Genomic DNA, 26,469 nt, shown 5'->3' with positions numbered 1-26,469 from the left:
GATCGAACCCACGACTTCCCGCTCCGTAGGCGGATGCCTTAACCACTAGGCCACGGAGACGCTCGTGCAAGAATATAAGTATCTATCATGTGTTTCCGGTACGGATCATAAAATCCGACCCGAGGGCACGCGCGTAAGCAAGCCTCGTTACCGGTCACGCAGCGTGCCCGAGGGTCGGATTTTTCGATCCGGACCGGAAACACATGATTGATATTTTTTCTTGCATACCTAAAGTTATGAATTTGTGGAAACGTTGACGTAGAAAACGCACTTTTGTACATTTCACCAAAAAGCGCGTGCGCCGTTGTGTACCGACGTCATAAATCACTATCGACGTCAAATAGTACCTTTAAAAATCGCGCTTTTACGATTATTTCTTTTCAATATTAATTAAAAGTGTTGTATACTTATAGTTTTAATTCCGCTTTATTGAAATTGCATAATATACTTTTCATAAACCATACTATAAAAGAAATAAGAAGTGGCGCGTTGTTGCGCGTGACTCATCTTACATGGGGGTGTAAGATGAGTTTTTCCAGCACCGGTCACATGACCGGAAACACACGTCCGGTATGCAAGAAAATAGATTCGCTAGGTACTGCCGTACTAATAAAATAAATTAAGAACCACCGAGAAAATGCATTTTTTTGCTTATCCTTTTTATGATTTCTTTAAGAACAAACCACCACTTCTTTAATTTAGACGTTAGCGTCGTTAACAATACAAAGCAGGCCGCAATATCACGAAAATACTTGTCAAACCTCACACTCAGTCTCAACACATTATACCACATAGCATCAAAATTTATTAAAAATCACGTTTTTTACAGTTTTATAAGCACATTCTATCATAGAATATGCTGAAAAAAGCCTTGGGTCAAATTCCAATGGAACTCGATTCTACAGCCAAAAATGTATTTGAGTACGATTTTGTATTCTTTACAAAATACTCAAGTATATTTTTTGCTTGAGAATTAGTTTTTTTTTTAAAAATCTTTTTATCAACAAATTCTTTAAGAAAATACGTCTTCAAAAAATATAAAACATGGAAGATTTTGAAGCAAATTAGGCTTTTATATGGTGATATGAGTTGAGACTGAGTTTGAGATTTGACTTAAGTATTTCCGTGATAGTGGAGCCAGGTGTCCGTCTACATCGAAATAACATTTTTAGCTCCGTTTTAAACAGATTTTCCATTGCTGTACAAGGTTTTGTTGTTCTCGTGGTTAGTCGGAGTCCTGTAGTTGTGTGCACAAATATTTTGGACGGATTTAAGACAGTTTCTTTTTAAGAAACGGCACTATATTTTATTCCTGAATCATGGCTGACAGCATTTAACGCTCTGAAGTGCAACTCCCTGCCAGTGCGGTCTATCAATAGCCGTTAACGGGATCGTGAGGGGCGTCGTCAATCGTGTTGTTACAGAGTTCGGAAGGCGACAAACCATACACAGTTCGACCACGGGGTAATTCCGTCTACTGAGACTGGTGATAGTGTAAAGGTACAGGTTAGGGTCTGTAATGTTTCTGCAACTGCATAGTGACCAAGGGTGCAATATTGATTCTAAGTTGATACAATCTTTTCGTGATCTTGCAAGAGTACGTAAGACATGGACGACACCGTACGATCCGCCTAGAAACAGCGGCTGTGTACGTTTCAACCGTACTTTAATCAAGATGTTAAGGACTTTAACGGAGGACAAGATCATTTAATGCACCAACCTGAGCATACGCTTATTAATTCATTCAATAGCAATTATCTTGCTTCATTCCCTTTATTGGATATTGAATAGTATATTGTATATACAATGTACTTAATTTGCAGGCTACTGAAAATTATTTTAATAATAAAGGGCCACCGGTTATACTTATATTACTCATCGCGTTTGTTTTCGGTTCATAGAGATTCTAACACATTTAGCAGCTTGCCATTGCTATTCTTGCAATGCTACTAGAACCATCACAAGCACATGACAATGATTCAGTCTTTCAACAGATACCAAAACAACTCAAAATAATCACTATGAATTTATTCTATGAAATGATGATTGAAATGGGAGAGCATATAAGGATGAAAGAAAATTCTTGAGGGAAGCGTGAAGAATGACTCACGAAAAATACCTTGGGAAATTACAACAGCTAATCGTCTTTCAGTGACTCCTCGGCACGAAGCACCATCAACAATACATTACCAATATCATCAACGGTCACAAAACACATGTAATATACATGTCTGGATACTAAATACTGTATTTTTTCATCAAAGAAAAAACACGAAAAGGCTATTAGATGTGCTCTAAGACTAGACACGGTCGATCATTTTAATCATAAAATCTACTCCAGGACAATGTAAATATACATAAAACCAAAGGTTAAAATCTTTCAAATGGGGCAAACTTATATTGCAACACTTTTTTAACCTTATGATTTAAAGACTTTTTGCTGCCAAAAGTAGTTCTGTACATATTGTGACATTGTTACAAGCAAACAATAAACACAATTCAGATCCAGCACTAGTCTGCAACTGTCTATCTTCGGGCATATGGGTGGTATCCCTGTGCTGAGCCCTGTCTCTGGAAAGTAGGTGAGGGCCCTGGAGCACCACTGTACGCCACTGGGGCAGGCTCAGGGCTTCCATATCCCGGCTGGGTAGGAGCAGCAGTGGGTGCCTGGGCAGGGGCAGGTGTGGAACCATAGGCCGCTGTTGTACCCCCTGGGGCTCCATCAACACTGTAACCTGCAGAAAAGAAGCAACATGATAAGTTTTATCACCATCAATTCCCCAGTACTTTATACCTTCTCTCACATCTAGTTTCATGCATCACAATAAGTTGTTTGTTTCCACAAACCAGATGACTGCCAGCATTTTCCAGACATAAAACTGATTTTCCATTGCTATTATTTATTTTCTATTGTATTTTTTCACAAGACACTATCATTTCACCAGAATGGGTTGGTAGGTTACTCCTACACACATATTTCAGTGTAACAGAGCAACACTAGGGATGTAATTGACCTGGTAGCTGAAGGGTTTAAACCATTATAGCGATGGGTTTTGGGGGTGCTTTAGGCCCCCTATGGGATTCAAAGGGGGTGAAGTACCCTGCCACAGAAGCAAAACTGGCTATTTAGAAGCTCTTTTCAGGACTCTCCTGACTTCAAATTTGAAACAAACTGGATTGTCAATACTAACATTAAATCAAGTAACAACCAAAAGCACAGAGTTAACTTCTTTTTAAATTTTTTTTTTGGTCCCTGGAGCCTTTTGATCCGCTGAAATCTGCGGACAAATCACATTCCTAAACTCTCACCGTAAGCACTGTAGTATGCAGAGTAGTCAATGGCTTGTTTTTGGGCTGCAGATGGATCGGCCGAGCCTGGTATCACCTGGCCAGGGGCTACCGCTGCTGGGGGACTGCCATACGCCGTGCCTCCTGAAATAGACAATTCCGAGATAAACTAATCAACCAATCATCTGTAATAACCTTATGAATTTATGGAAACTAAGTATCATTACATCACATCAATGTCTACCTTGTAATTCTAAGGTTGTGACAAAAAATACCACATATTGCTTACTCACTCCATATGTTTTGCTTATCTTTAAAATGTTGATCTTTTGTTTTAAATGAGGAGCTGTTTTTTGCAAATAGTGAAATATTAAACCAAAAGTGGTCTTAAATTCATTAACTCATTTTTATCATTTATTTAGTATATTAGATTGAGAATAGAAGAAGTGGAGACATAACAGGTACGTGGGCTGTCGTGGCAATATGGGGTGTACCTGCGGGTGCGCCAGCTAGCTGTATTGAGGTTGGGGGTGGGGCAACCCCTGTCTGAGCGTAGGGGTCAGGCACCCCAGCCACTGCCGAACCAGCTGGTACCTGGGCCCCGTACGGGCTCTGGTAGTAGGCAGACGCTGCAGTTGCAGATGACGGTGTGCCAGGTACTGATCCCAGTGTTGTGCCTACTTGTACATGAGCTGCTGCAATACATGGTGGAGCAATATTGCAAACTCAGCAATAACAATTTCACATGCAAACCATTTTGTACTGGTTTATAATGGAAAGTGTTATCGATCTATGAAAAGTAGCTCTTACCTTAATTTCAACTTGTGCACTTTCTTGACATGAACATTACTTGATCACATATGTATTGTTTAAATATAGCCAGTGTAGTTCTGTAAACAACTTACCAGCATAGTCCTGGTATCCTGGTCTGGCCCCTGCTACAGCACTCTGTGCAGGCGAGGCATATGTGGAAGAGGTGTAACCAAGAGTGGTTGCTGTAGGCTGCACAGGAGGTGGCACTTGGCCATTAGCAGGTGGTGGCTGTGCGGTTCCAGGGGGAGAGGCGGCATACTGGTAAATTTGAGTGCCCGGTGGGGGCTGGAATGCTTGCTGGCTGGTGTATGGGGAGGCCTGCATGAAAGCTGCAGACACAGGGGGAGCCCCTGCCTGCTGGACAGCCTGTGGACCTGATCCGGGGGGCCAGCCTGCTGCTGCAACGCAAGATTTACATGAAACACTTATACAACAACTATATTAACACAGAATGACATATAATATAGCAAAAATCTTATTATCTCATAGTTTATATAAAACAAGAGAGCTGCAGAGAAAAAGCCTGTTTTAACTTTTCCAGTTGAACAAGGGGCACATTTCACCAATAAATAAAGACTTAGTTATGGGTCATAAAAAATTGTTATGACTATCTTGAATGTTTTTTAAGTTGGTGAAAGTTTTGCACTATGACACTGCTGAATCGACAACAATGCTATAACCAAATGTTTTATTTATATTAAATGTTTTAAATCTTTTGATTTGTAATGATTTGCATTATCTACGGGCATCTAGAGTAGTACCTGCACCCTGCGGTGGTGGTTGCTGGGCCCATGCTGGGGGTACTGCTGGGCTCTGGTCCCCCTGGTAGGGTGACTGCTGGAACTGCATGCCTGGAGGAGGGAACTGTGCCCCAGGGGGGCTCTGTGATTGGGGCTGGTGCACCTGCTGATTCCACTGTTGCTCCTGGCCTCCCCAGTGAGGGTCAGGGCCTCCCATGTGGTGTGGCGGGGGTCCCCCATGGATGCCCATCTCAACCTGCTGCATGATGCCTGGGTGGGGCCCGGGCATGTCATCCTGGTCATTACGGTCTCTTGGGGTCGCCCGCTTACACTCAACCTGTGCACACACATTACTTCAGGCTCATTATAGTGGTTAAAATTGTATGACACATAACTTATAAAATCTTAATTATCTATTATATAAAAGTATACTTATCTTCTAATATATAAGAGTATTTCTGTGAAGAAATTTAGCATACATGTTTAATTATTGAAAACTTGACAAAACAATGTTTTCTTGTTTTCAATTAATAGAAGAGAAATATAAATCACTTGAAACTTAAAGGGTAAAGGAACATTTATATTGATAGTCAATTGGTAACTTGATAATTCTATTTGTCAAGTTTTCATGTAGTTAACAGCTAATGAACATTGTAATGAAATTGATATGAATTATATATTATTTAAACTAACCAAAAAACTGTATCATATCCACAAAATTATACATTGCATCTAAACCCATAGAAACCAATTATACATGGCATTATACTTTTACTTAGCCTTATCCTTATCTTACTAATGACACATCATGCATATGATACTAATTTACCAATTAGATATTTAATTAACTAGGAATAGCGATGAATGTTTGCAATATTTGATTTTTTTACATCATTAATTATCAATCAAAATTTCATTCAAATGTTTTAAATCTGTTAGTTGTTGAGGTGTTGGTACTATTTATCATCACCAGTGGGCCCAGCCCTTTAATTCAGTATATTCTACATATCTTCAGCAGCACGTATAGTACTGCGGATAGAAGCTAGAAACTGAAATAACAAGCTTAAGGGCAAAAAATGTCCCAAGACAGATTCAGGGCCATTCCATCAGCTACAGTAGGAGTCTTAGCCACTCAGTGATGTGGTTATACCAGTGCACTGCTTTGCTCAATACCCCCGCGCCACAGATATCTTGTCTCTAGACAACCCCTGATACTGGCTGTGCAAGTTTATATTATCTAAGGTTAATTACTTTCTTGTATTCCTTGCTTTAAATTTCAAACTCTTCCAGTTCTTAAGCGAAATCAAACAAATGAGATGCAGGGTGCAGCAAATGGAAATGTACACGTGCAATGTCACTTAAATAACCTATCAAAACATTCATACTTAATAGGTCACAGACAATCCTCATATCTCGATTGCTTCATGGTCTGTATAGCTTAACTAAATACATGTTGCTGTTTTGTTAACATTTATTACATACAAAGCAAGTAAGATGGTTATAAATATCATAGAGTAAACTTTTTTATGCGAGTATCAAATGATAAAAATATTTGTTCAAACCAGGATTCCAATAATTTGAAAACCTTGCCAACCCTTACAATCAAAACACCTATATCTACATATGATTCCTTACTAGCACTGAAATTATTTTTGTATTTTACTATTTATGTAAAGATTCAAATGCACACATTCTTTTTTGAAGAACATTATTTATAAATGTATCAAACATATCAAACTAACCAAGTAAATGAATGCATTATGGTCAACCTAATCATACTATGGATAAACGACACATTCCAGGCTTATAGAGCTACATTGTACACTCAAATATGCCTAAAACAAGCCAGCCACTGCATCATGGAACCCTGTAAATAGGATTTATTTCTAATTTGTAATAAAATCAAAATAAATAGTTAACAAAAACAAACAAATATATGTTGATTTGGACAATCCACAAAAAAAGGAATGGTTATATGTGACACAAGCGTGCTCAACTTGGTGTATGGTAAGGATTAAGGAGTATCTGTTTGCAGGGTTTGATAATAGTGGGACCTAACAAGGAGACCCTGTATAGGGTTTCCAGAGTTTTCTTATAACTAGAATTCCTTGAATCGCATGCATCACCTGTCGAGAGGCCCCATAATTTTTGCAGTAAAGGTCATCATTACTAGACCTTCTTTGACCTATTTACCCCAAATATCAATAAGGGTCATCTACTGACAATAACCCATGTGCATACCAAGTTTCAAGAGTATCAATATGTTTAACATTTATTGATAGGGAACATAACCAAGCATATTTCTATCTATCAAAAGTCACGATGACCATGTTGATCCCCAAATCGATTGGATACTAACTTAAAAGAATCTTTCCTCAAGTTGTTCAAAAGTAATAGATCAGTAACAGTGATGACAGCGACGCCAGACAAAGCTATCCATATGTGTGTACGCACATGACACGCAAACTTAAAGCCATGAATCTAAAGAATCATTTCTGTTGAAATATTTCAAAAGTCGTCATTTTAAATTTGTAATAACCAAATACTTTATAACTAAATAGTGGCTAACTACATGTATCACTAGTAAATAATTATTATCTTTCACAGACATAAAAGTTTCTTTTAACTTCTCCATAGCCCCTCCAACACAATAGGTTGAGATGCCCACCACCTAAGCTGGTCTTCCAAGACCTCAATCTTTGCAAACTAACTCTTTAACTACAAACAAAAGTCTCAGAAATAAAGCCCCAACTATAGTGGGTCACATTTTTACTGTGAGCAAACAAAACATGTGTCATCATATGGTACAAAAGGCGGCTATAACAAAGGTTCAAGCAAAAAAACAGATAAATATTGACTTTGTTTTGTACTGGTACTTGTATGTAAATTAACTAGGGTTGCAAATGAATATTCAAATATTAGATCAAGTTTTTGGAATGTCAAAATCGGTATTCGAAAATTCAACGTTTTTTGTTGAATAATTAAGATAATAAACCGTTCGCCTACAACTACAGGTATGTTGTTGTATATATTGTTGTATGTTGTGAACTATGAACTCAGTTGCTGAATCTTTTTAATCTTGGTAATTATGCCATATTCAATGGCTACCTTGTCAATAATTGTAAAATATTTATACTATTCAATTAAAATCCTTTATTAATATTTTTTGTGTGTGTAATCAGTCACTAATCAATGTCACAGAGCTTTGAGACATGGATAATCAAACGACCCTGCAAATCCATTCTATTGCATACATGTAAATAATGTTTCAGTCAGTGGCTAGCACCTTAAACATTGCTTATTTGTAAAGAAAATACCACTTTACCTGAAAAATGTAGAAATAATGGAAAAAATATGAGTAAGCTGTGAATTGTTATTTGAACACTGATCAGTATATTTTGAAAGATCACATGGCAAATTTTTTGTTGTTGCATTTATTTTATTTTATTAATTTATTGAAATATGTCTTGTAAATACGTCCTGCTCTTCATTACTGGAGGAAATAAAAGTATATCATGTAATAAAGTGATCCAAGAATACATTGCTCAATTTAACTCTCAATATAAGAAAGCAAAAAAAAACATTGGGATGTACTGTACAGATGACCATGCGGTCCACATGCCCCACAATGCTCTGCACTTTTAATGCAAGTAACTTATAACAGATCATTTTATGGCTAAGCCAGAAATTGAAAACCCAAATGTTTTACTTGGTTTTTTACGTGAAATATGATGGGCGCATTAATTTAGCACATTAATTGCATGCTTTACTGCATTTAAGTCAAATATCTTTTTTGACATATAACCGTTTCAATCAGAACCTTGACCTCTTAACATAGGACCTAAGTTGTGTATTTGTAAAGACATCAGCCTGGGTAAAGCCTTACATAAAGTAAACCTTATAGCATCTCCCAGCATGAACTTTAACTCCAGCAACTGTGGACATGCTATCTAGGTACAGGCTAAAATCACCAATAAGCACTCTACTTCATAGTTCCTTATTAAAATGACTTAAATAACAATATTTGCAATCAGTTGCTAATTAACACACAAAAACATGTAAAATCTTAAGTAAAGAACACATTGTAAAGGTAACAATAACATAGGTAAAGACTTAAATACTGTTGTCAGACTTAATCATTCAGACCAATTCAGACCAAATTAAATACTGTTTCTTCCTTCACATAGAACATATAGTGTGCAGTGGTCGAAATTAGAACAAGCCTGTAATGCCTCAAAATTTGAATTGATAAAGCAGGTCTTGTTATAATTCATTCACCCAATGGTAATGATAGAATTATGTCTTGTTTGTTCAAATTCTTTATTCCATCACTGAATGTGGTTAAAAAACTTATTCAATAGAAAGCAAACTGTAGCCATCAATTAAAAATAATTGAATTAATGTTTTATCTCTTGCCCATTTATTTCAATAAAAAGCCGCAAAATGCTGTTTTGATTAATTTTATAAACCATGCGTCATGTATTGTGGAAAACTTTTTACATGCGTAAATGGTTTTACAAGAAACAAATGTTCTTTGGTTGATGTTTATAGGTACATTACATACAGGTATACCGTAGTAAATGTCCTATTAGATGCGCATGCTATAATAGACGCTCAGAATGTCTTCAAGTAGGTATTTTTTCTAATTTATCGTCTGAACAATGCTTACCTTAACTCCAAAATTGCAATTTGTTCCAATTGCAATTTGTTCCAATGAAAACAATTATATTGAGGCCTTTTGTTTACAGTGCCTGCCAAAGTCATGCATATCAACCCATACCATGACTTATTATTTAAGTAACACACTACCTATGCTCATAAATTTATAAAACTGAACAATGCTGTAGTCGGTACGGATCTGTGATTGGTCAGTTGTGAGCTTTTAACTCTGCCTACCATCTAGGTTATGGGTTATTGTGACAAGACGTAGTGCAGTCAGATTATGATATTGATGACTCAATACATATCTGATCATTGAGTTTAGCATTTTCTTAAACATTTGCTGAAAGGTGAAAAATGGCTCTAATTCTGGCAGGGTTCTCAAAAAACACACGCCCCTAGGGTGACTAATAGGACATTTCGTATTCTTTTAAAAAAAACATAATGCAATGATGTTATCATAAATGCTACACGGAACTTAATAAACTTCATATTCTATTACATACAAGATTAAGATTAGGAGTTATTAAACATTCTCGCAAATATAAAATGGAAACAAAAGCTACCTCATGGAATGATACTCATCTGTTTTTCACAGTCAATCAAGAAGCATGCCTAAACAAATATTTGAGCCAGAGTTAAGGAACTTGCTACACATGTGTGTGGTTGTCATAGTTAACAAGTGTACTATGTTAATACCTTTTATTGTTCACAATTCATGACCTATACAGCGGACATTTTACCACTTTTTAAGGGAATAGTGGCACCTTTGATAGGGAAAAAATAGCGAAAAGGTGAAAAATACTAACATGATTCATATCATGTTCAAATGTTTCCAAACCTATCAACATATTACCGTAAAGACTGGCACTATATTGCTACATTTGCTAAATGTAAAGAGGTCAATGCTCCTTATTTTTTTTATTTTTAAAACTAATTTTTTACCCAGATTGGGGAAAATATATTCTTATATAGGAGGGGAATGGGGCCAAATTAAAAAACATGAAAAAACTGCTATGGATAAAGTGATTGAATAAAGACAACCAAAAGTATATGACAATAACTTGATTTTAAATAAGTAAAACAGATGCTTTATGAATGACAAATTTAAGTCTATAAAACATATCATCCTATTAACACCACAGTTTATCTGTAGCAATGAGGCTAAGCCTATCTCACTGGAAATGTAGTGTTTAACCTAATGTCCTTAACAGACTAGCATTACTTTGGTGAGGAATGGAGATTAAGTAAGCAACAAATAACACACAAACATTAGCTTACCTGCAAAGAATCTAAACTAACTCACAAAGTTCTATCAAGAAAGTAGTTAATGTTAAAAGAGAAATTAACATATCAGTAACCTTTTTGCCATTGAAGTTTATAAAATGCTCCCTGCAAACAGCGTTGACAGCATCTTCAGTTTCAAACGTCAGGAAGCCAAATCCTAGAGTTGGTCAGCATACAGTAAAACATACTAAATGTGGACGATACAATCACAACTGATGAGGCCCAGATTGGCTGCAGTATTTACAGGGACTGTTTTCACATTTATATTCCAATACAAACGTTAGTAAATCTACAAAAATCTGGACAAAAAAATAGATGATGATGGTAATGTTAGTCTGCAGTCAAACCAATCATTCTGGGTTTCCTTATATGTGCTAAGTGGCAACATAACGGGACTCTCTTATAGTTCGGCAACAAAATGCATATTCCAATAAATCAACATTAAACACATAAAATTTGTAATATGTCTGTTTTCTTTCATAGTAATGTTGTTTTTGTCAAATATAATGCCACTCCACCAAACCATATCAACCCACAATGGGAAACCCATTTTAAACTAATTGAACACACCAGCAGTTTTGTCGCATGATAGAATTTAAAGAATTGTAGTATTGACTGCTGCGCAACCTTCTCTTTAAATCCTAATCGCACTAGTATGTATGAACTGCCATGCATTCTGGACAGGAAAATATTTTTTCAAAATGATACTTTTTGCCCAACTGTGAGAAAGTCCCTTTGATGAAAATGATGGAATTTACTTATGAAAAATTACCGTAAGAACAAGAATCAGGGTAAATAGGAAATTAAAACAAGGAAGTCATTTGGTTTGAGCTAAGATATGGACATAGGACTTTATGGTAATGTTGTCTTCCCCCTGCTAAACAGAAAGATATCATAGAGTTATTATCAATAAAATAGTGTATTATAATTCAGGTGACATTTGAGCTCTGCTAATGATTTTTGGGGTGAGTTCCTTATCCAAGGCAAGGGCTGTTTTCCTCTAATCTAAGGCCACAATTCTGACATGTTATGGTATTTCAACAACAGTTTATTTGCTTGAATAACAATAGATATACCAGTATGTTACATACATATAGTATATTTGTAATGTTCTGATAACATATTGGGGGGAAATGTAGAGGAAATGCCTATGCAACACCTTGTATTTTTTACCAAAGCTCAAATGTCTAACAAGATTTAACAACAGAAAACGCTTTACTATAAACCTTACTCTCTATATAATTGCAGATACATAAATCTTAATTCTTAACTAGGCAACACTATCATCTGTTCATGGAAAGCGACGTTCTGTGCACATCATCAATATCTTACTTGTCATAGTTAACTTATCGATATGTTATATAGCTAACACTCTAATAAGAAATACTTATATTATAAGAAATACTTATATAAAGACAAAAACATGTATTACCAAGCTAATTCAATTATTGAAAGAAAGATTATAACATAATTATCTTCATTACCATATACAATACACACAGAGATCTACTAACACCATGTATCTACACCAATAACATACTATTGTGCAAACCTGTACAATTTGTCTTGAATATTATAAAAGAAAAGAAAATAGCAAGTGTTTCCATATAACATTCACTATATAAGTATGCTAATATGTGAAGGAAAACAGGTCCTAAGAAGGACACTGCAGCATAAAAAAACAAGGATTTTAGCTCGGCAAGGGCTGGAAAAGTTACAAGGTTGGAAAATCACTCCAATTTATTTGGGATAAATAAAAGGTCCACCCTTCTAATATCTAACAATATCATAGTTCAACTGGAATCACTGTATAATACATTGCTATGATCAAACACTAGGTACGTTTGCTGTGTAACCACAATAGTGCCTGTTTATAAAAGAGCTATGTGTTCACTACCTAGCATGCACTAAACAACACAAAATATATTGGAAGCAAGTAAAAGGACAATCCCTATCTATATTTAGAAAAATGTTTGACGTCAACAGGCAAGTTTCGCAATAGGCAAGAAACTCGGCAAAATTCTAGCACTTGAAAATCTAAGTTAGGTTAAAAACGTTAGTGACCTATAGTGATGCAACAGTGATAATATTTATCAAAGATCAATATATGGGAAACCATCAAAACTGATCATAATCATAATGATTTTTTTCGAAATTGATTATAAAATCAAGCAGATTTCAAGTCACAGAAAAGCGTACACACCAAATATTACGCATGTATATACATGAACATCTAAATATTACTATTTTTTAACATGCCTTCTTTTTATTGTTGTAATCTTACATCAGTACATCAAATAACTACTAAACTGTTAATATAAATATACGTACATGGTTCCAATTTGCACTCGCATACAATAGTACAATTTTAATATCGCATGTGATTGTTGCCCAAACTTAAAAATCAGCGAGTTGAATTAAATCTCATGAAATTGAAAGAATAGGCTTTTTGCCCAAAGTACATTTTATGCATATGCACTTATAGTAGGTATGACACAACAGTTCTGCTTTGTCATTTGGCTGATTGGAACGCTTCAGTTTATAATATTACATGTACATGTAAACCCCAGATGTGTGAGTTGGGTTTTACCACAGACAATCTAGATTCAAGAGATCAAGTTAAGGCCTGTTATTCACACATGTACATTAATTTATGTATTTGGTGTTTCCTGCAATAAAATGGTAACAGTTTGCAGAAAACGCATTGTGTGATTAAAGCTCAACCATTTCGTGATGAGTAAAAATTCAATGATGTTAAATAAACAAAGTCACTTTGTTTTTGATACAAAAAATGTTCATACAAGGTCACATTTGGTCTGGTCAGTGTGTGTATACCACGTGATAAATTACGTCATATATGCTTCAAAGGAAGGCTTAAAATAAAGACTTAAATCAAAGATAACTTTTCCTTTACCTCACCATTTTAAATAAAACAAAGGGCAGTCTATGCCACATAAAGAGCCCCACCTTTCTTTGTATTACCGAAGTTTGATAAGGTGATTTGTTTTATCAAACACTTCGACAAACTTGTTTCCAAAATAATGTTTTGACAGCGCTCTGTCAGACGGCTGTATTGTGAAAAGGTTTGTCGAAGTGTTATAAGAAACTAAACTCTCAATCAAACTCTGGTAAAAGACCGAAGGTGGGGCTCCATAAGCGGCGTAGACTGCGCTATGTTCCATTAAAAATGGTGAAGAAATAGTGAAGTTATTTTTGTTTAAAGTCTTAAGTAGAAGCAAAATATTGCCTCCGATGTAGCATATATGACGCAATTTGTCAGAAGGTATACACACACTGCTGGTGATAGCCAATAAAGCTTAGGAAAATGAAGCGGCAGCCTATGTATGGAAATGAGATTTAATGCCATCATAAATTTAGATTTTGTGTGTTTGGTCATTTTGCAAGTAAATATAAAAGCAACTTGAATGTTGATTATACATTGACAAAATGAAAGGCTCATCAGTCATTACTGATCATGATTTATAACTGATTACCCACCACATGGTCTTACCTTCTCTTTATATCTACATTATCATTTATTATAAGAGAATCTTAGTAATATCTATAAAGGATATTGATATTAAAGTTGATGTAGAGGTTATATGATAGAGGTACATGTCTGTCCATATAAAATGTGTAAAAAATATATGAAAAAAGACTATAAGTTTAAAGCCACATTTCATACACTGGTTGAAATTAGAACAAGCCTGCAAGACCAGTAAAAGTTAAGGCTTTGCATGCTTGCTCAATTTCTGGATTTTATGTAGCAGGGCTTGTTAAATAATTTGATGCCAAGCAGGTAAGAATTCTGGCTTGTTAATCCACGACTAATTTGATGACTGTCTCTATTTTGGCTAAAATATTTGTTTATATTTGAAAATGACGAAATAAAATGGATCCCTTGAGGGCGTCTTATAACCATAATAACTAATAGCAAAAAATGCTGGCAAAATGATAAAAGTATGTTTAAACAACCTTAAACAATAAACATTCCAAAGTCAGATATATTAACAAATTCTGCCGCTATAATAGATTATATTTAAATGTTACATAAAACCCCTTCAAGAGTACCTGCCTAATGTCCTAATGGTTAAGGTGTCTAACTGAATACCCAGAGTAGCAAATCTTGCAACTGGCATTTTTTATGTTTATTTTTTTTTCCACTATCATTTTATCTTTAAATTAAGATAATAAATCTCATCATTTATCATAACGTTATATATTTTAAGTGTTTTTCAATTTTTTCAGAAATGTTTTATATTTGATAACAACAGCCACTAATGGTTTGAAATAAAAGCAGCACAAGCCAACTGTGTTTAGATTTCATTGCGAATATATCTTGTCAATGGTTTATCTCTGAATATGTAGAATAACTAAAGTTATGTTTAACCCAGTGGACTAGCCACCAGAACACTGGCTCTACCAAATATCATAGATCTATTTCTATGGAAAGCTGAAAATGCTAAAAAAATACACTAAAGATAGGATATATTAATATATGCAAATGTGATAGTATTTGGTTTCCCACAAACACATGCAATACCGTAAAGTAAGCACAGAAAGTCAATCAAATATATTTTACCACAATAGTATCTAAATAATATCAGTAATGAATACTTTAATTCTGACTCTAAAACAAAGCAATAATAAGTGATGTGCACAGAACTTCATCTTCTCTTCTAACACAAGTTTAATCTTTTCTAATCTTAGCAGGACCCAAAACTATGTATCTTAACACAGGTTAAAACTGACAACACAATAATGTCAAAGCATGTCTGAAAAAATGCCAAGTTCTGGAGGATCTGTCAACATCCAGAACTGAAATCAGCTACTTAATATAAAAATATATAAATAAGTATTGTAGCCTGTGGCCGTGTCTGCTTACCTCTGGATCTCTGCTTCACGCTGTCGTACATTACTGTCACATCAGTCACCTTAAAATACAGCAACGCCATTACTTGCATCCAACATGGAAACATATTTTTACTTATTGAGTAAGTTTTCTTATACATCTACAAGTGTATACCTTGTATAAACTGCAAAAATGATTTTAAATTTGTCATGCTTTTCTTTGAAGACTGTTCCTGAGTTCTTACAATTCTTACAGTAATGTTTATTTTGTTGTTGTTTTTTAACCCATGACTAAATAACTATACCTTGCCATATTTGCCAAAGAAGTTTCTGATTGCGCTCTCATCTGCCTGATTTGGAAGTCCACCAAGAAAGACCTTCCGGTCTCCTCCACCACCTCCCCGCGAGTTTCCACCACGTGGACCCTGAACACAAAACACTTACCATGAACAATCCAGACACACTCACACAAAATTCAAATTTATTATGATAATATTAAACAATTTTACACACTGCTGCTCATACAACAAAGTATTTCATAAACAATGTTTTTAACTAGCTGATATCCAAGATCTAACATAGCAACATAACTTCGTTACTGCATATTCATTCTATCTTTCATTAAATCAATTTAATTAAAACAAGAGATGTTTGTCAAACATTATTCCCCCCCCCCCCCCCCCCCCCCTGAGCGCCATGTTGTCAGGACTATATGGACAATTGATTGAAATATGCATGGACCGAAATGACAGTTGATTCGTCACTGACATTGGATGCCATAAAGTTAAATTATGACCATAAAGTTTGAGGATAGAGTGTGTAATGACCATGATCTTTGACTCTATTACCTCAAAATCCATAGGAGTCATCAGCTGGTCACCAAAAATCTAAATGTCAAATTTGAGGGCCATGGGTGCAGGCATTGACAAGATATCACACAGACAAGCTTTTTTCATTCAAGGTCACTGTAACCCTGACCTTTGACCCGATGACCCCTAAAATTATAAGGGGTCATCTACAGGTCAGACAAAACTCCCAAGTCAAGTTTGAGGGCCATGGGTGCAGGCATTGTCGAATTATCACTAGAAACATTTTCGCATTCAAGGTCACGGTGAACTTGACCTTTGACCCAATGACTCCTAAAATCAATAAGGGTCATCTCCTGGTCAGGCCCAACTTCAATGTCAAGTTTGATGATCATCGGTTGAGGCATTGTTGAGATATCACTGGGAGAAGATTTGTTGCGTTAAAGGTTACTGTGAATTGTTGAGTTTGCTTCAAGGTTACTATGACCTTGACCTTTGACCCCTAAAATCAATAGGGGTCATCTACTGGTCAGGCCAAACCTCCAAGTCAAGTTTGAGGGTCATGGGTGGAGGCATTGTTGAGTTATCACTCAGACAACCTTTTATCATTCAAGGTCACTGTGACCTTGACCTTTGGCCCTATGACCCCTTAAATCAATAGGGGCCATCTACTGGTCAGGCCCAACCTCCAAGTCAAGTTTGAGGGTCATGGGTGCAGGCATTGTTGAGTTATCACTCGGACAACCTTTTACCATTCAAGGTCACTGTGACCTTGACTTTTGGCCCAATGACCCCCAAAACAATAGGGGTCATTTACTGGTCAGGCCCAACCTCCAAGTCAAGTTTGAGGGCCATAGGTGCAGGCATTGTCGAGTTATCACACAGACAACCTTTTACCATTCAAGGTCACTGTGACCTTGACCTTTGGCCCAATGACCCCTAAAATCAATAGCGGCCATTTACTTGTCAGGCCCAATCTCCAAGTCAAGTTTGAGAACCATGGGTGCAGGCATTGTCAAGTTATAACTCGGACAACCTTTTACCATTCAAGGTCACTGTGACCTTGATCTTTGGCCCAATGACCCCCCCAAAAAATAGGGGTCATCTGCTGGTCAGGCCCAACCTCCAAATCAAGTTTGAGGGCCATGGGTGCAGGCATTGTCGAGTTATCACATGGACAACCTTTTACCATTCAAGGTCACTGTGACCTTGACCTTTGGCCCAATGACCCCCAAAACCAATACGGGTCATCAACTGGTCAGGCCCAACCTCCAAGTCAATTATGAGGGCCATGAGTGCAGGCATTGTTGAGTTATCACTCGGAAAACCTTTTACCATTCAAGGTCATTGTGACCTTGACCTTTGGCCCGATGAACCCCAAAAACTATAGGGGTCATGTACTGGTCAGGCCCAACTTTCATATCAAGTTTGATGACCATAGGTCTTAGCATTGTTGAGTTATCACTCAGACAAGCTTTAAAACTATTTTACCATGAAAGGTCAGTGTGACCTTGACCTTAGACCCGATGAGCCCTAAAATCAGAAGGGGTCATTTACTGGTCAGGCCCAACCTTTATATCAAGTTTGATGACAATACGTCTAGGAATTGTTGAGTTATCACTCGGACAAGCTTTGGTCTACCGATGGACGGACCGACCGACCGACCTACCGAACGACCGACCGACATGTGCAAAGTAATATACCCCTCTTCTTCGAAGGGGGGCATAATAAGGATCAATTAAAAATTGACTACTTGCATGGGACTTAATTAATTTAGAATCACTTAATCTCATTGTTCTAAGTACACTTTCAAAACAATCAACAACTGTAATACACTGAACCACAATTACTGTCCAAGACCTTGGACCCCATACCCTGTTATTCCTGTTGTTCCCGTCCCCCATTGGCATTTGGTTTGGTCCCCCACCCCCTCCCATCCCACCTCGTTGCTGTCCTTTAGGATTGCACGCTTTGGGATCAACCTGAAACATAACCACTATCAGTCAACATCATAGCACAAGTTTTAAAAAAAATACCTAACACAGCTTAATACATATGTTACGATATATAGTAACACATTTGTACAGGGATTTCGCGATTATTAGCATGACTCAAAGATTATCAGTTTTACGGCCCGGGCCGATTATCGATTATCATTTTGCGGCCCGTAGAACGTCCGCACGTGAATTCAATTTTCGCCTTAAAATGAATTTTGGCGACTGTGAAATAATGTCTTGACAAAATAATCAAAATTTATTGATCTGCTTGAACATATTTATTGTTAAAATCTTAAAGGGAGGCAAACGCGAACACAGTTTAGGAAGATATGCTAGTGTTTGATAACCAGTGTGGACCGTTAGTGTGGCGTTTTTCATTCTGCATTGACATTCAAAAAACAAAACAAAGGGAGTGGCAAAATTGAATTTACTTGAAAAACAGCAACTGTTCATACATGTTGACATCATTAATACGAGGTATTGGTTTATCTAAGTACAAGCAGTCGCTCTACTTGCTAGGTGTTCATGTTTATTGAATTGAATTCAGTTATTCAGACCATGAACAGAAAGATGTCAGTGATTCGTACAGAAAAATTTGGATAGACGTTGTGGACTGTTCAAAGTGATCAATTGAAATTGGAATGGGAACATAAAAGTGATAACAAAATGCTGTTTGCCTGTTTGGCTCACTCTCAAAAACGAAATAAAAGTAAATTTAATTTGAGAGCGAGTTAACTCATCGTTGTCAAGCGAGAGCAAAATAAGCACAATTGGATAGCAGGTAAACTTTAAAAAGCAAACTGTAGCCTTACAAATAAGAAAAACATACATATGTACTAAAGAGGTTAATACACGGCGTAGCCGGGCCGATGAGTGAAAATTATCCCTCGTGCTCATAATGTCCCTCGACTACGTCTATTTATGAGTCACTCGGGTCAACTATCATTCAACGGCCCGGCTACGCCGTGTATTAACCTCTAATTATTCCATGATAAGCAATAACTTTAACAGGTTTGGCTGCATACAGACACATACGATTTGCTGATCTAGCTTACCAGCTGAACTTTTATACCCTTCATATATAATAAAAGCTTACCAGCTAAATAATATCTTCCATTACCTGTCTACCATCTACAATGTGTGCCGGAACTGACAGGACCACCTCCACACATGACGGGTCACCATATGTCACAAATCCAAACCCCCGAGACTTGCCTGTCTCCTGGTTCTTCATAACAATACAGTCAACCACTTCACCATATTGACTGAAGTACTGCAACAAGCTGTCTGCAAGCACAATATCAAAACTACATAATCATTAGAAATAAAAAATTATTTGATTGCTGAACATTGTTATTTAACAGTTTTATGTTCTCTAGTTACCAATAATATACAACTTTTTATTGCTTAAAGACAAAATGAAAATCCTAAAAAAATCAAGCCACATTTTGTGCTTTCAGAATATTTTGTCATTCTGAAAATCGTTTCAGCAAATTTAAAATGATACAATCAAGAAAAAGCTCTAAAATAAGGTAATTGAGCTTAAAGATGTTTTATTCAATTGTTTAAAATGTTATGAAATAACAGTATATAATTGCTGTTGATACTAAAAGTTATTTTTTTGTAAACGCTTTCTTTTCAAGATCATCCTTATCAGGCCCCTATTTATTACCTTTTAATAATCCCAAAGTTCAATAAAAGCCAGCAGACGAAGCATAATAACTGCCAGCAGACAAAGAGTGAAAACAATCATAAATTAAATTTTTTTGCAGACTGATGATAGATCTTAGAACAAGAACAAAAAATTGTTATCATGTACAAGTAAAAAAAAGTATTATTTTGAAAGCACAACAATGATTTTTGTTAACACTGCACTCTGGTATCTTGACTTCTTTAATTGACTTATACGACATCTTTAAATAACAAAGACAGAATTTTACTTGTGCATTAGCCGATATAAATGTACAACACTTCGACCCTGGCCATTAACAAGGGTATACATGTAGGTTTAATTTAAAACAGTTCATCAAGATAATTAAAATATGAAAACTGATTCGCTCATTTTCAATACTGATTATTGTACTTGCCCAATCAAGTACCGTAACTAGAATAAGAATGAGGCTATCGGTTCCCAACCATCCCTGCCAGGGATAAACAGTTAATGACAAGGCCTGTGATTATACCTTTAGATGTGTCCCAGCTTAATCCTCCAACAAACAGCTTCCTGAAATAGAAAAAAATATGGATGTTCATAATTAAAAAAACTATGCATGAAGTTTGAACAGTTACATGTGTAACTAATATATGCTCAACTTTCATCTCATATTGTCATAACATAATTTATGTAATTGGCAAAAACATCGAAATCAAATAAATTAACTCATATTGGCCTCAATGCATTAAGTCTAAGTTTGACATAGAAAACAACTTTTTGAGGAATTATGACCAATGAAAAAACTTAATAAAAATCATTAGCGTTTCATTCTGGATAGGGCCAGACAACGCGCAAAACTTCTTCACAGGACATTGCAACAGGTAAACACTAAAACTTTACCTGTCGCAACAAATTTCTAAACAGTAATCAGTAGCATCAGGCTAAAACTTGATTTTAAGCCTTAATGTCAAACTATGCTAGCCACAGTTTACTCAACGAGTAAGACCGACTATCTTCTTTCACTTCAAGGGATAAACTTATGTTCACGTGTTTCCCCTGAGTGTAAAACTGTTTCCCTCATTAACTCGATAAGTGTACTGCATATTGATATTTTCTCTTGTCTTAATTGTTCACAACTTCCTATTTTGTGCATCAAACTATGAATATGTGCCTTAAGATGCAAGAACATATTGAAAAAAACATGTAATGCAAAACAACCAATTTACGGTAAGTGGTCCGGAAACGCTCATTTCATAAACAAAAAAATGTAAAATATTTTTCAATTGTAACTCTACAATATTTAACACTGCATTGTTAAATAAAAACACAAAAGTCACAAATAAAATGTTTTGAGCCAATACCTTTCTTCCTCTTATTACACTTAGTGTTTCATGAAACAAAAATTGAGATCGATCTGTCAACAAAGCATTGCTATTTTGAACTACCTAGCAGGTGCCTGTTACCTTTCCACTCAATATACTTAGCGCAGGGATCTGTCACTCTTGGCTAGGAAAACAACAAGTGGGATATGGACGCGCAGTCGCCAGAACAAAAATTGTCAAAGGCAGTGTGCGAATTTACCAGTCGCCCCATCGCCAATGGCAATGAAAATGGGGACCCGGCTATGAAAAAATTAAATCTGATAGCCCGATTGGCGATGAAAATTTGACCTTTGTAAATATTAAGTAATCATTTCAATCATATCCCCGAAGAATGCTATGTTCAGTAAATCATTAGGTAATAAGGAGCATGAAACGTCGTTTGAGTAAATATTTACACTAACACCGAAAATGTGTAAAACGCGGCTCCTACCCAGGGCTTTCAACCAAGCTCCAGGGTTTTGATGCACAGAAATCATAAATGACAGTGTGAGAGTCTGAATCATCTGAAAGGAGCCTCAATGCATGATTTGAAAGTTTGTTTAGCAATTAACACCCATATACAAGTGATTATCGATCTGGAATCTGATCGGTAGTAGCGCTCAAACTCAAAGACGTAATATTAACTCCGCCCATTATGCAAATTAACGGATACCTTCCGCTTTTTCACTAAGTACAATGGTTTTGAAAAACAACAATGCTAAGATATGTTTTATTCAATTATTTTAAGTTGTTTTATTGTATTTCGGGTTAGTTTAAAAAATATTCTTATAAGTTGTTAATTTGTAACAGTAAAATAAACATTTTTCGTAGCACATGGTTTAAAAAGCGCGGTAAACAGGTGCACGCTAACTTCCTGTCGATTTTAATGAAAGTGAAAGGAAAACTGTGTAAATTGTTGACAGTGTTACAGTTAAGTTCTATAACAAAACAATATTGTATAACAGTTATGGTTATGCCATTTATGAGAGATACAATGTTGCAATACTGGCAATAGGAATGTAGAATGTTTTTGTTTACTTCTGAAAAAAAGAAAAACGTGAAATTGAAACTGAAAGATGTTGTTGAAACTAAACAATAGCTGGTGCATATTGGAATTTGACAAGTGTTGCTGCTGATGTCAATATGCTTTTTTTAAGAAATCTTTTTGTAATTTATTTATTTAGGCTATGTTTCTTAGTTATTTGTGAGTTGGATTATTTCTTGTTTTTGATATAAAAAGCTTTTGTAGATGCCTTAATAAATAATATTTAATTGCATGTGATTTTTTTTTTCATAAACATGTTTTGTTTTATTTATTAATTGAGCCACATCGCGCCATTTTGGGCCTTCGGACATATATTTGCTATCATTATCTTTCAAGGTATTTGAGTTAAATGATATTTCAGGAAGAAATTCTGAAAATTTCATGATGATATCATTTAAATTGCGTAAGATACCTGTTTATAAGTGAGACCATGTATTGCGCATTTTGAATACTAAATTTGACGTCATTCACATGATGTCGTTACGAAAGCACATTATTCAAATGGCGTGCAAAATTAACGTATTAATATTACTACTAGCTTATAATTTAAATGATTTTCTTAAGACAGAATCTTTTAGGAACATACATTAGATAAAAATGCTAAATCATTTTTGTATTTTTAATACATTTGGCCGTTTTAAACACAAAATATTAATGCAGTCAAAATATGTCGGGACGAAATCCATGGTTGCTATGGAAACATGAGTAAGCCAATGGTCATAAATCGTCGAGAAAATGATGCACCAATGACAAATCTTTAAAAGAAAGAAGTTTGGAAGAAATTGATAAACATAGAAAAAATCACAATATATATGGCACTTTTTATTCATGATTATTTCATTTATAATAATTATGCCCGAAGGCCCAAAATCGCACGATGCGGCTCAATTAATGATGTGATGTTTGCAAATAAATGTGTATTTAAAATAGATTTATTATGTTTAACCTTTAATTGCATTTATGATTAAAGGAACTTCCATCCACATGACCTAAGAACATGTTCCAAGTTATAGACAGATGGGTCAATTTTAGGCTCAGAATTGGTGACTTGAAAAGATTTTTATCTAAGCTTTAAGTTTCCAAGATTATTACAGTACACTCCACGCGGAACTACCACTTTCCTCGGTGACTCGGAGGCGTTTTTAATTTATCGCGGATTTCCGCCGAGTATGCAACCTTTTTCCTCGCTAAATTTCGCCGAGTTGCACCGAGTTAATCGTTTTCTATGGAGGGTTTTATTGCCGGTAGTGCCGGTGATCGTATCGATTTATTGACCTTATCGCGGAACTCCGCATTTTGTGCATAGCTACTACAGTACATTGCTTCTGTTAAAACAGTATTAAATAATTAGATAATTAATTTTACCAAGTACAGTAAGATTCTTTTTAAAAACAATTATCGAAAATTTCCATATCAATTTTCATCAGCATTGCTAACAACTGTTGTTTTTCATATTATGTAATTAAAAGATATACCATAGTGTGCGTTTGTGTTTGTTATTGTCTTCTTTCTCTTACTATGTCAAGGTGTTGAGAACTTAATTAGATTGGAGTTATGAAGATGCTGAGAACTTTGTTACAGTGTGAATGATTTTCGGTCATTATTTCTTAATTTGCCTTTCACCACTTACTAATTTATCCGTAGTTATCAATGGTTCTAAACTTATTTATTACGCATATAAGTGTAAATCCTTCATCAAGTTAATTAAAATCCCATTAAACACCATTTTATACATGCATTGAAATGAATAACACATTCTATCGGCTTCAGATCAAACAGTCACACTGTGTGACGTCACATAACTCACAGTTTTACCCACGAGGATCTCATGGAGAGCATGTATATTGTTATGCAGGATTAATGTGTCTGAGTGGTGTTTTCGAATGTAACTTAAGTATTGCATTTCCAACTTTAATTCATCACATTAATTAGTTACCTATATCATTGAATGTGTTGACTTTTATTGATGATTCAATAAGTATAACTGTACATAATTGCTTCTTACAATCTATAATTGTGGTACAAGTTTTAAAGTTGATTGGCAGATCGTTTTACAAAATTGTCATGTCTTTGTTTTCTTAATCCCTTGATTGCCCTTGTTGTTTATTCAATCTTCCAATAAATATTTCACCTTTCCTCTTTCTACATGCAATACATCGTTTAGGATGGGTATTTACTAATTAACTTGTCACAGTGGTGTATACAGTTAGGTAGATAGATAGATATTCTTTGTCTGTGAAACTTGGTAAGTGTATGAGTTACGATTGATGTCCTTTGGGTGTCCGAAAATTAGGTACGCGAAATAAATTATTTTTATAAATAATTACGGTTGTAGCAAAAATTATCAAATAAATTAAACAAAATTAGATACAGTGGGAGATTCTTATCGGTTTTCCTCCAAGTTTCGCAGTGTTTTTATCTCCGAGTAACGCGGCGATTGTAATTATACGGTCCACTGATCAGCCTCGGTTGGTGAACGAGTAAAAACGCCGAGGAAAGAGGATTAAGATCAATTGGATGTCGTGTCCGCGATGACCAAAATCAGCCGAGGAAAATGGAAAGTGGTAGTTCAGCGTGGAGTGTACTGTAAGTATAACTCATGTCACAATTCATGACAAAAAGAGTTTTGATATAATATATATTACACAATAGAAAAAACATTTGTTTTAGACTCTTCTAATGGTTGAATATAAACATTTTGAATTGTGCATCAAATGCACTACTTTACCTACAAATACTATGAAAATTCCTAACACTTCCTGAAAATCAAGTTTTGGGTCTTATTGAAACCCCTGAATTCTTACTATATGTCTAAGGGATGAAATTGCTACATAGCAAATGTAGACTGCATTAACCTTTATATGTAGTTTTTGTTATTTTCCAAGATTTTGACATTGGGTATGAAAAGAATCAAAGTCATAGCCCCATTGGTTAAGGTTCTAAAAATTTAGATTCACACACTGCAAAGGCTCTGAAGCGGCTATTTATATGGACTAACTTTGTGCTAGGCAATAAAAGCAGATCTGAGAAAATGTCTAGGCAGACAAAAAAGTTTTTGTAAATGTACTAACATTTACTTAAAATAAACAACTAACATTATGATAACAATGTTTTTTTGTTACCCCACCCACGTGTTTTGCATGTAACTTATGTAAAAAGATCGAAACCACCTTAGGGCCCAATACATCAAATATGATAAAGTACTTTACTTTAAAGTTAAAAAGTGCAAATTTTGAACTCAATGCCACGTAAATAGTGCATTTTTACCCTGCTTCGTTTCTCTCGAATCCAGGCATTTTGTCTTGATCTTACTTCCGGTAACTAAACAAACCGTCTCAACACGAATGGTTTGTAAAAATTGTAAAAATGATGTATCTTGCCCCTGATGCTTCGCTCATTCTGATCAAGACAAGAGTATTATTCTAAAAAAAGTATTAACTGTTTAGCGAAATGCAGGAACCCAGTCAGTCAAACGTGTGTTCTGCTTGATAATTGCTTGTCTTTTGAGGACATGGCTAGGTCGGTCATGAAAAAGGCAAATACAGTATTATTCTAAATAAAGTATTAACTGTTTAGCGAAATGCAGGAACCCAGTCAGTCAAACGTGTGTTCTGCTTGATAATTGCTTGTCTTTTGAGGACATGGCTAGGTCGGTCATGAAAAAGGCAAATGCAAGGTTAAAATTCTTATTTAGGAACCGTGAGTACCTTACCCAGCACACAAAAAGGTTACTGGTCATGTCCCTTATTCAGTGCCATCTAGACTTTGCCTCTACCATCTGGTTTTATTCTGTTAACAAAGACTTGCGTAATAAGCTTCAGGTCACACAAAACAAATTAATGAGATTTGTTTTAACTTTAGAATCTAGGTCCCACATTGGAAAATCTCAGTTTAATTGTCTTAACTGGTTACCTGTGGACAAAAGGGTTGATTTTATAACTCTTTGTCATGTTTTTAAGATTCATTCC

General features: G+C 35.6%; 1 protein-coding gene across 3 annotated transcripts; it reads right to left on the bottom strand.

Moving 5' to 3' along the window:
* Positions 1-2,013: 2,013 nt before the first annotated feature.
* LOC128227270 (DAZ-associated protein 1-like) lies at positions 2,014-25,832 on the bottom strand. Of its 3 annotated transcripts, none has more exons than XM_052937636.1 (12): positions 25,769-25,832; positions 20,625-20,665; positions 19,562-19,728; positions 18,319-18,426; positions 15,944-16,063; positions 15,673-15,721; positions 10,862-10,944; positions 4,863-5,178; positions 4,194-4,499; positions 3,783-3,983; positions 3,310-3,432; positions 2,014-2,735 (listed from the first exon to the last, which is right to left on the bottom strand). In XM_052937636.1, exons 1-12 carry the CDS (start codon positions 25,795-25,797, stop codon positions 2,527-2,529), a joined length of 1,752 nt encoding a protein of 583 aa, XP_052793596.1. In that variant the 5' UTR covers positions 25,798-25,832; the 3' UTR covers positions 2,014-2,526. The 3 variants fall into 3 exon arrangements, with proteins under 3 accessions (XP_052793596.1, XP_052793597.1, XP_052793599.1); XM_052937637.1 differs by having other exon boundaries at positions 4,194-4,496; positions 25,769-25,819; XM_052937639.1 differs by lacking the exon at positions 3,783-3,983 and having other exon boundaries at positions 25,769-25,819.
* Between the last annotated feature and the right edge of the window lie 637 nt (positions 25,833-26,469).

This window comes from Mya arenaria, chromosome 3 (genome assembly GCF_026914265.1).
Source record: "Mya arenaria isolate MELC-2E11 chromosome 3, ASM2691426v1".
NCBI classification, from domain to species: domain Eukaryota; kingdom Metazoa; phylum Mollusca; class Bivalvia; order Myida; family Myidae; genus Mya; species Mya arenaria.
This window is presented reverse-complemented; position numbering and strand designations above follow the sequence as displayed.

Bases quoted from the DNA above. Each gene is read 5' to 3' on its own strand.
- LOC128227270 (XM_052937636.1), bottom strand. From the start codon at position 25,797: ATGCCTGGATTCGAGAGAAACGAAGCAGG. The intron at 20,666-25,768 runs GTAAAAATGCAC...TTTCTATTTCAG, and splicing joins TTCGAGAGAAACGAAGCAGG to GAAGCTGTTTGTTGGAGGAT. The intron at 3,984-4,193 runs GTAAGTTGTTTA...CATGTATTGCAG, and splicing joins AGGATACCAGGACTATGCTG to CAGCTCATGTACAAGTAGGC.